This window comes from Strongylocentrotus purpuratus, unplaced genomic scaffold, assembly GCF_000002235.5.
Source record: "Strongylocentrotus purpuratus isolate Spur 01 unplaced genomic scaffold, Spur_5.0 spur5_contig_25, whole genome shotgun sequence".
Taxonomy (NCBI): Eukaryota; Metazoa; Echinodermata; class Echinoidea; order Camarodonta; family Strongylocentrotidae; genus Strongylocentrotus; species Strongylocentrotus purpuratus.
Window position 1 is genome coordinate 91,595 of NW_022144897.1, and position 11,504 is coordinate 103,098.

At 41.6% G+C, this 11,504-nt stretch overlaps 1 protein-coding gene across 2 annotated transcripts; it reads left to right on the forward strand.

Moving 5' to 3' along the window:
• The first annotated feature begins 1,600 nt into the window (after positions 1 to 1,600).
• LOC100892607 lies at positions 1,601 to 11,229 on the forward strand. 2 transcript variants are annotated; one of them, XR_004063532.1, is made up of 3 exons: positions 1,601 to 2,132; positions 2,659 to 10,528; positions 11,149 to 11,229. XR_004063532.1 is itself a non-coding variant. In XM_030981973.1 (2 exons), the coding sequence occupies exon 2, from the start codon at positions 3,895 to 3,897 to the stop codon at positions 9,814 to 9,816; it is 5,922 nt and encodes a 1,973-aa protein (XP_030837833.1). In that variant the 5' UTR covers positions 1,601 to 2,132; positions 2,659 to 3,894; the 3' UTR covers positions 9,817 to 10,924. The 2 variants fall into 2 exon arrangements, 1 of the variants encoding a protein (XP_030837833.1); XM_030981973.1 differs by lacking the exon at positions 11,149 to 11,229 and having other exon boundaries at positions 2,659 to 10,924.
• Positions 11,230 to 11,504: the final 275 nt, after the last annotated feature.

Sequence of the window (11,504 nt, forward strand, 5' to 3'; positions counted from 1 at the left end):
TGTAATGACTGTGTTTATAAAAGCACGAAAATCATGAAAAATGACAATTTCATTTCATTTTAGATCTAGAAATCATGATGGGAAAAAGTGTGGCGAGTTGTCCGAAAAGGTTGTGGCGAGTTGTCCAGGGTATTGTGGCGGGTTGTCCAGGGTATTGTGGCGGGATGTCCAGGGTATTGTGGCGGGTTGTCTTGGGGCGGGTTGTCTTTGTGGCGAGTTGTCTGGACCCCAATATAGCGTATAGTTGTCGAATATTGGCATGTTTGGCCCTTCATAGTCACTTCGACTCTGAATAGCTCACTCACTCACTCAGTCGAGCAGCCAGCGCAGCTAGAGTGCACTGCACTACACACTGTATGCGTACGGCAGAGCTCTTGAAACTGAACGATGTTTTTCTCTGATTTTCTTGTGAAAACTTTCCTTTAATAAATGATAATCAAAACTCAGTAAACATGGCCAGAAATAATCACAAAATAAGCTTTGATTTCATGCCTCCACTCACGAAAACTATATAAAAATCCCGGCAATAATGATGGAAATAGGTCTCTAAGTTTGGACGTGGATGGGAAGACATCTGTTGCGCTGATTTTATTTATAGGCCTAGATCTAGATCTAATTGATTTCATCATGAAATAAGCTAATGAATATCAAATAAAGACTTAACTCATTTAAATTTTAAATATTAGGTCTACATTTTGATTAAAATTTAAAAAATGGTAAAGATTACAAAATCTAAAATATATAAAACAAACACAGGGAAGAAAAAAAAACTTGTGACGGAGGCGGGATCGAACCCGTGCGTGCAAAAAGTGCAAAAGCTGCCGGTGAATCTTATCGAACACAACCGGCGCCTCAGACCGCTCGGCCATTTTCACTTCATGCTAAAGCATGAAATTCGTGACGGCTAAGTAGGACGTGGGGACGCATCGACGACGTCGACGACGACCGGGACGTCGCACCGCGCTGGGACGTGGTCGAGCAGCTGGATTAAGACGCCCTCCGTCCGCTCGACCGCCCGGCGGCGCCAGGGGGCGGGCGGGAGGGGAGATTTGGGCGCTGTAAAATGGACCCCAGATACCCCCCTCGACGCCTTACAGATGATGATAAACCCATCAGGATTGGGTTTTTCTTCTTTATAATTGATGTAATTTTTCGCACTGCGACCTCACAAATCTTATTTATAAAGATTAAACAAATATTGAAATCATCCCTGATAATGTTATCACAATATAGGGGGTATATACAAGTGTTTTTTTTTTAAATATATATTTTCGCTTTGAGATTTCCCTTTGTAGTCTAACTTTTAGGTGCCCTATTTATTTTCTCCAGAAAGTGCCCTTTTTTGTTGGTGCCCCCCCCCCCCCCCGGCCCCCCCCCCCCCCCCCCCCACTTTGGAAGTCGCTCCGCTGCCTCTGTTTGCACTCAATTAGTCTCAATCAATTAAAAAAATCATTAAATAAAAAAATTCCAAACCAAATTGTAACAAGTAATGTATATCAGCAGAAAGTAGATAACAAGGGCTGTTTGCTGCCACCTTGTGCCCAAGATTAGAATAACTCTTCTAGCGGTTGGTCTCTAATTTCTACTCACTGAAAATGCTTCGCAAAACTCCAAAATATGTGAGGAAGAGGATGTGGCTGCCGCCAGAATTTGTCATTAGTATTTTTAATTTTTGTTCATAGCACCACCTATTTTACATGTGCATCGCCCTTTAAGTAATTTCTCTTTGTTACTTAAGAAAGATTTACAGCGCATGCCTAGCGCGGGTCAATGTCAATAAAAGGCCTACAAACACATTTTTAGTACGCACGAGAAAATAGTTCCATACATTCAAGCATAAGAAATAAGTTATTATCATTAATTATGTACTGAAATGTAAAGTAATGTTCATTGAAATGCGAATAACATTAGTAAATTCTGTCAAAACTAAATCGTTGGTCGTTTTAAGTAAAATTCCAGTTGGACAAATTATTTGATATCCGTGTGCCGATAAGTTCGGTGAACGCGTTGACCCTTGGCTTTTCTGAATTACGACCTGGCCCAAGCAATACGTGTTTTGTGGGGTCTTCAAGAAACGCCAAAGTTTCAAGGTATATTTTGCTGCCCAAGGATGGAAAAGTCCTGCCAACGAGGTATGTTATGGCAGAAATGTATTTAGAACAATTTCATATTACTTACATGATCTATCAGTTTGTAATTTTGATACATTATAAGTGTTTTTTCATGTTGTGATTAGTAGCGTTCAGTGAGCTAGTTTTCCACACACGTGAGATTGTTTACATCTAACGCTAAATTATGGAAAGCCATTTGAATATTTCATGTTTGAGTAATTATTCATGAATAAGAATTCTCTGTAAATCAGTAGCATATAAAACTTGCTTTTATATTCATAGTCTTAACTAGTATGCTCTTAATGCATGTTTATCAAATTTCTCGTAAGAGACTTGTAGCTCATATCATAAATGTTTTATCATGAACCCTTTTTATACTCATTCTGACAAATCATATCTGTATGAACAACTCTCGTTAAGAACATCTATCTGGTTAATCAACTCTTTAAATTGACAAGTAATCTGTATATTTACTTGTGTACATATATTTGTATCTTTCGCGCGGTATTTATTATTCTGTGCTATTTTATACTTTTTATGTTCACAGTTTTCACGGCACTGTTCATCACTGTTACTTTGTTTTGACAATCGTTAAGTCAAATAAAGACATTCGTCACCAGAAAATGAACATCCGTTTCAACGTTGAGTTATTTTGATCCTGCGGCAGCAACAGTGAAAACTCGAATGGACATGACACCTGAGAAATCCATAATTGGATCAACTACTCAAGCCAAATATTTGATGTGATGTCTGGAACTGCATTCGTCCTCACCTGGCCACTAAGGAAGCTGACGAGGAACTCGGCAAGACACGGGCAATCAAACGGCTTGGAGGTTGATCATCGCTCAAGGATGTCAGGTTCATTTTCATCAAAATAATTGAAGATTGAAATCAAAGAAAGAACACTAGAACATTTATATGCGATTGAAATTTCTCGTTTGGAAACTTAAGCAATAAACAAGCTAAAGATTGATTTAGGCTTGCATATCAACTTCTCGAGAGAATTTCAGATTTAAAACCTTTAAGATCTCTAACAGAGTCTTGGTTCGTATCCCAGAATTGTAACAGCTATTTATTCTGATTTGTTTGGATAACGTAATTTAAAACAACATAAGACTTGATTCCCTTATGATGTTTGGGATTTAAATTTTCAGCTAAGATTATAATTTTCTTAAAATACTTATCTAACGAGTGGAGATAAGTTTACAGAATTTGTTATGTGTATGTAACATCTCATCAAGAATAACCTTGTGTGTGCACTTATAGATGATTTTGAGACAAAATAACATGATCAAGTTCATTTGAAAGGATATTTTTTTTATTAAGATTGAAAAAATTTCTAAACTAAAAAGAAACTGATTACCGATAGTGTTTTCCTTTAAGAACAAGGGAACAAAAGGTCATAATAATTTGAAATTGATTAGAAATCGGGTTACCTTGTTGATATTGGAATTGATTTGGATTCATGATAATATCATTAATTCTATGCTACGTTTGATATTTTTATTATTTCAAAGCTTGAATGTATCGAATTGTATGTCCTGCGTAGCGCTGTGTTTTTATCGTGCCCGAATTGAGATTTGGGTTAAAGCAGTTATCTTTGCTATTTGTTATCAGCTACTGCCATTTGCTGTTACCAGCCCACTCCCACACGCCCATTTCTATTTCACTTCCAAACTTTGATTCAAATTCAAACTTCAAATTTCGGTCAAGATTATTTAAATTTGATCTCAAATACTGATTTTCTCGTTGGTTTATTTACCTCAAAAATATATCGTTCAATATGGAAGGGCAACAACCAACTGAAAATAACTTGACTACTGACTCGACTAACTTACCTCCTGAAACACTTCGCCGCTCCACTCGTCCTGTCAAATTGACAGAGAAAGCATTGCAGAATAAAGAAGACGACCTTCAAGGTAAGTTTTTTGTTGAACATATAGATTTGCATTCGATCATACAATCTACTCGAAATAGCTTATTGTCTCAAAACATTGATGGTGATAGCTTAGCAGTGAATAAGCTTGACATTACTGCTAGGCTCAATTCTTTGAAGGAGATATTTGTTGAGCTAAAAAGGCTCAATGAAGACTCCATTGATGATGAGGTTATTGAGGCAATGGATGAATCTTCTATTTCTGTTCGTAATATCTTATCGGATATTGATAAGGTATCCAACTTGTCTTCTTCTAGACAACCATCAATTCGGTTGGCGCACTCAACACAATCACGACTCTCGAGGACATCTTCCAGATCGTCACGACGAGTTGCAGTCGCAGCAGAAGCCGCTGCATTACAAGAAGAGCTTACAGCCCAGAAGCTTCAAAATGAACGGGAAAAGGAGCTCGAAAGAATGGAACTTGAGGAAGAAATGAGGAGGAAGCAAGTAGTTTTCAAAATGTCCGAGCTGAAAAGACAACTAGAAGAGGAAAGACTACAAGGCAAGCTTAAGGCACAAGAAGCAATTATGAGAGTCTACGATGAAGAAGATGGAACCAGCACAGTCTCTTCTTCATCCTCGCGTGGAGGTAAAACTGTTGTCAAAAAGATCGAAGATCAGCCAAATCCAACTGATGTGATCCCAAGGGCATCTCCCAAGTTAGAAAGCAAATTGATTGATGAACCAGCCTCCATCGTGTCACAGCAAGCGCAAGTAGTGCTTGATCCCCAAGCTCCGATGTTCCAGCCAAGATCACCAGTTTTAGATCTCGCTGATGCCTTGGCTCAGAGTCGTCTACCTGTTCCGGAGCCGCCAATATTCACTGGAGACCCACTCCAATATCCAGATTGGGTGTCGGCTTTCACTACTCTGGTAGAGCGAAGAGGCATCCCTCCTGGTGAAAAAATTCACTACCTTCGAAGGTATCTTGGTGGTCCAGCAAAGGAGGCAGTCAGTGGCTACTTTCTCCTGAGGTCAGAAAATGCATTTGAGCAAGCAAAGAGCACCCTTCAAAAGAGGTTTGGCAATCCATTTGCTATTGCTGAAGCCTTTCGGACAAAGTTGGATGTGTGGCCCAAGATAACCAGCAAGGATCACAATGGGCTGCAGCGGTTTGCAGACTTCCTTCAACAGTGTCTGGTAGCCAAGGCTGAGATTGTCGATCTCAACATTCTGGATGATATACGAGAGATCAACCGAATGGTTGCTCGACTACCAGATCATATCGTCCATAGATGGAATCGCTCGGTGGCACAGACAAAAAGGGAGCGACTTTGTTATCCTAGGTTTGCTGACTTCGTTTCTTTCATTGGGAACGAAGCAGACATTGCTAATGATCCTCTGCTCACTGTGGATGTTGGCAAGACTAGAGAGAGAAAACAGGAAACCGCAGTCTCAAAACGGGTAACCCTCTCTACGTCTGGCTCAACTTCACAGAAGCAATGTCTGTTGTGCAAGAGACAAAATCATTCCCTGAATGACTGTCGGGAATTCCTTCGGAAAGACATGTCCCAGAGAAAGGATTTCATCAAAAATGAAAGACTTTGCTATGGCTGTCTTGAAAAAGGCCATATGTCTAAATATTGCCAAAGCAGACTGGTCTGCAAGAAGTGCAGTAAAAGGCATCCAAGCTGCCTTCATGAGGACCAAAGAGATTCGAACAAGGCCAACTTGGCATCAAGCCAACCGAAGGAAGCTCAAACCGCATCGACCTCAAATCCTCAAGCTGTAACGCACAAAGTACAAGGCGATGAACGTAGTGACCTTACATCAATGATTGTGCCTGTGTACCTTTCTAGTACAGAGAGGCCTGACAAGGAGGTTCTAGTGTATGCACTACTAGACTCCATGTCAAACACCACCTTCCTTTCCGAAGATGTCGGCCAAGACCTGGATGTACAATCCCAGCCTGCCACATTGTCGTTGACAACTTTGACAGATGAGATATCGATCTCAACCTTCAAGTATGACAATCTTCGTGTCAGAGGTTTTTATTCCTCGGAGAAAATTCGTCTACCCTCCACATTTACTAGGCAGTCTATCCCTCTGGACGACAGTCATATCCCGACTCCAGAAACTGCCTCCAAGTGGCCTCATCTCGTGTGTGTGCAGGATATGATAGCGCCAAAACAAGACTGTCCTGTCGGTCTTCTGATTGGCTACAATTGTGCACAGGCCCTTGCTCCTCTGACGTCAGTCCGAGGCCAAAATGGTGAGCCGTATGCTGTCCAAACAGACCTTGGTTGGAGTATTGTTGGAGGTCAGTCTGACTTGTCCAACAGCTTCGATTCGTTTGGCCACACATACAGGACAGTCAGCATGAAGGTAGAGGCCCCGATCGATATCAAGAAGGTGACATTCGCTTACCAGTCTCCCTTAAAGGAAGCGACTGCATCGGATTTCCTTCAGCTCATGGAAAGGGACTTCCAAGAAGCTGAACAAGCTGATGCAATGTCACAAAATGACAAAAAATTCATTCAAGTTGTCACCGAAGGTTTACGCCAGAGAGAGGATGGGTTCTATGAGATGCCTCTTCCATTCAAGAAAGGACCGCCATCTCTTCCGAACAATCGACAGGCTGCTTTGGGTCGATTAGCAGGTCTCAAGAAACAGTTCCTGAAGAAACCTGAATATCACAGTCACTACAAGGTATTCATGAAGGAGATCTTGGCACGCGGTGATGCAGAGATGGTCGGTGATAGTAGTGACAAAGGCTTGTGGTATATTCCTCACCATGGGGTATATCACCCTAAGAAGCCTGGCAAGGTCAGGGTTGTATTCGATTGTAGCGCCAGGTATCTTGGGACAAGCCTCAATGACCATCTCCTGCAAGGCCCTGACTTGATTAATCCTCTCATCGGTGTCCTGTTGAGATTTCGCCAAGGTCCTGTGGCATTCATGTGCGATGTGGAGAAGATGTACCACCAGTTTAAGGTTGCAGATCCACATCAAAACTATCTGCGTTTCTTGTGGTGGGAGGATGGGGATCTCTCCAAGACCCCAGTAGATCATAGGATGAAGGTCCACCTCTTTGGGGCAACCTCATCTCCGGGCTGTGCCAACTTTGGCTTAAAACAGATTGCGGAGGACCACAAGAAACTCGGTGACCGTGCAGCCAACTTCCTCAAGAGGAACTTTTATGTCGATGATGGCCTAAAAAGCATGTCTTCTGAACAGGAAGCAGCTGTGCTAATCAAGGACGCAACTCAAATGTGTGCTAAAGGCAATCTACGTCTGCACAAATTTGTGTGCAATAGCAAGGACGTAACCAGCACCATTCCAAAATCGGAACGTGCCACTGTCACGAATGCAAGTGTTCAGCTAGGTGAACAAACCTCACCAATCGAAAGAGCTCTTGGGCTTCAGTGGTGCGTCAGTTCTGATGAGTTCTGCTTCCGACTTACTCTGAAGGATCAACCCCTCACTCGACGAGGTATTCTAGCTACAGTTGCGTCTGTATATGATCCCCTTGGTCTCATTGCACCAGTTGTCCTTGCTGGCAGAATGATTCTGCAGGAAATGTGCGAACAAAAGATGGATTGGGATCATCCCGTTCCTGACTATCTTCGGACAAGATGGGAAATATGGAGACAGGAGATCCTGAAGCTAGAAACTGCAAAGATTCCTCGCTGCTTCCAGCCCAAAGATTTCGGAGAGGCTGAGGAAGTGGAATTGCACCACTTCTCAGATGCCTCATTATCTGGATATGGACAATGTTCATATGTCAGATTACGAAATCAAAGGGGACAAGTCCACTGCTCTCTTGCCATGGCAAAGGCGAGAGTAGCACCGCTCAAGCAGTCTACCGTCCCCAGACTGGAGCTTCAGGCAGCAACCTTATCTGCCAAGGTTGCAAAAATACTGAATAAGGAGCTAGACTACAGCTCAGTCAAGAATATCTTCTGGACCGACTCCAAGGTTGTTCTGGGTTACCTGTACAACCAGTCTAAGCGCTTCCACATGTTCGTTGCGAACAGAGTGGATTGTATTCTGAGAACCACAAGTTGTAGTCAGTGGAATTATGTTACTAGCGGTGATAATCCAGCTGACTACGCATCACGTGGACTGACAACAGAGGAACTTCTTTCGTCAAACTGGTTAGGAGGACCAGACTTCCTTTGGGAAAGTGAAGTTGCTAAGCAAGATGTCACACTAGAGGTTTCTCCTGACGACGTTGAAGTGAAGTCTTCGACAGTACATACAGTAATGTCAAAGACCAAGATTTCAACCTTTACGTCATTTGAAGATAGGTTGAACCGCTTCGCCATGTTGGACAGCGCTATTAGAGCGGTAGCTGTACTAGTGAGGTGTTGTTACAGGCGCAAGGGACATGACATAGATGATGTTGAGATCAAAAGAGTCGCTGAGAGAAATCTCCTGCATGCTGTCCAGAAAGAAGCCTTCTGTGATGAAAGACAGCAAATCAAATCTGACAAACATGCTGTGTCAAAATCTAGCCGCCTGAGTCAATTAGATCCATTTCTTGACAAACAAGACCTCCTACGGGTGGGAGGACGCATGAAGAGGTCTGAAATGGTGTATGGAGTTAAGCACCCTATTATCCTTCCGAAGGGTAGTAGACTTTCCATGCTTGTCGCACTTCACTATCATGCGAAGATTTCTCACCAAGGTAGAAATATGACCATCAACGCAATCAGATCAAGTGGATACTGGATCATCGGTTGCAGAAGCATTGTCTCATCTCTGATCGGCACATGCACCCATTGCATTAGACTAAGAGGCAAGTTGGGTGGACAGAAGATGGCTGACCTTCCATGTGAACGACTTGAGCCATCGCCCCCTTTCACTTATTGCGGTCTGGACTGTTTTGGTCCATTTGTAATCAAAGAAGGGCGCAAAGAGCTCAAGCGCTATGGCCTCATCCTGACATGCATGGCAATGAGAGCCATTCATGTGGAAGTATTGGATGACATGTCATCCGATGCATTCATCAACGGACTGAGATGTTTCATTGCTATTCGAGGAAACGTAAGGCGGATTCAGTGTGACCAGGGCTCCAATTTTGTTGGAGCCAAGCATGAACTGAAACAAGCTCTCCGTGAGATGGATGCGGACCATGTCGCCCGCAATCTTCTGGAGCAGAACTGTGAGTTCAAAATGAATCCTCCTTCCTCTAGCCATATGGGAGGTGTATGGGAGAGACAAATCAGAAATGTGCGCAATGTTCTCAATGGATTATTGGAACAGTGCGGAACGCAGTTGAATGTCTCCTCTCTACGGACATTTCTCTATGAGGCCATGGCTATCGTAAACAGCCGTCCATTGAGTGTGGATAACCTGGAAAGTCCTGATGGTCCTCTTCCGTTGACTCCCAATCATGTTCTGACCATGAAATCCGGTCTTATACTGCCTCCACCTGGAAGCTTTGAAAGGGAGGACATCTATCTCCGCAAAAGATGGCGTCGAGTCCAATACTTGACACAGTTGTTCTGGACACGATGGCAGAAGGAGTACCTGCACACGCTTCAACCAAGAAAAACTTGGACTGAAAAGAAGACCAATGTGCACGTAGACGACATAGTACTCTTGAAAGATGAAGCCATTTGTCGGACAGATTGGAGAGTTGCGAGAGTCATGGAAACAATGTCCAGTGATGATGGTCTAGTCCGGAAGGTGCGACTTCTCATGGCGACCCCAGACTTGGACAAAAAAGGTAAGCCAGTAAATAAGAGGACAACTCTTGAAAGGCCAGTACACAAACTGGTAGTTTTGATCCGCAGCACCGACAAGGCGATTGAAGACTAAGCTTGACTTTAATAGCTGACATTCACTTTTACCCAGACAAATGGCTTTGACTAACCTGGACTTTCATCCTGCCCTGACATTCTAAGAAATATTTTCTCAATTTGGGGAAGACCATTTGTATTTATAAATTTTGCAAGTCGGTCAATTCCTTGTTTTGTTTCAAATAGATAGTTTTGTTGTTTGAAAAATCAGTTAGATGATTTGGGTGGGAGTGTGGCTGCCGCCAGAATTTGTCATTAGTATTTTTAATTTTTGTTCATAGCACCACCTATTTTACATGTGCATCGCCCTTTAAGTAATTTCTCTTTGTTACTTAAGAAAGATTTACAGCGCATGCCTAGCGCGGGTCAATGTCAATAAAAGGCCTACAAACACATTTTTAGTACGCACGAGAAAATAGTTCCATACATTCAAGCATAAGAAATAAGTTATTATCATTAATTATGTACTGAAATGTAAAGTAATGTTCATTGAAATGCGAATAACATTAGTAAATTCTGTCAAAACTAAATCGTTGGTCGTTTTAAGTAAAATTCCAGTTGGACAAATTATTTGATATCCGTGTGCCGATAAGTTCGGTGAACGCGTTGACCCTTGGCTTTTCTGAATTACGACCTGGCCCAAGCAATACGTGTTTTGTGGGGTCTTCAAGAAACGCCAAAGTTTCAAGGTATATTTTGCTGCCCAAGGATGGAAAAGTCCTGCCAACGAGGTATGTTATGGCAGAAATGTATTTAGAACAATTTCATATTACTTACATGATCTATCAGTTTGTAATTTTGATACATTATAAGTGTTTTTTCATGTTGTGATTAGTAGCGTTCAGTGAGCTAGTTTTCCACACACGTGAGATTGTTTACATCTAACGCTAAATTATGGAAAGCCATTTGAATATTTCATGTTTGAGTAATTATTCATGAATAAGAATTCTCTGTAAATCAGTAGCATATAAAACTTGCTTTTATATTCATAGTCTTAACTAGTATGCTCTTAATGCATGTTTATCAAATTTCTCGTAAGAGACTTGTAGCTCATATCATAAATGTTTTATCATGAACCCTTTTTATACTCATTCTGACAAATCATATCTGTATGAACAACTCTCGTTAAGAAGCAGTTTCTTTTAACTGAATCGGACTACCCTCCACTGTTTTACCAATTGTAATAAATAAAACATGAATAAATAATAAATAAATAAATAAATAAACATCTATCTGGTTAATCAACTCTTTAAATTGACAAGTAATCTGTATATTTACTTGTGTACATATATTTGTATCTTTCGCGCGGTATTTATTATTCTGTGCTATTTTATACTTTTTATGTTCACAGTTTTCACGGCACTGTTCATCACTGTTACTTTGTTTTGACAATCGTTAAGTCAAATAAAGACATTCGTCACCAGAAAATGAACATCCGTTTCAACGTTGAGTTATTTTGATCCTGCGGCAGCAACAGAGGAAGGTGTTCGAATGCTGGAGAGGTGCCAGAAGAACTAACAGCTAATTCAGAGATCGAGGAAGCTTTCCCTGAATAAGTGTTTGGACAGCCCTATTTTTGGCCCTGGTCCCACATGTGAAGATCCGCGTCATTAGTGGCCCACAACTTGCAGCTGCTTTGCAAAAGGCTCACGTGTGTCTGGGAGGTATGAACTTACTATCAAACAATATTTTTAGTTTGCAAACTGT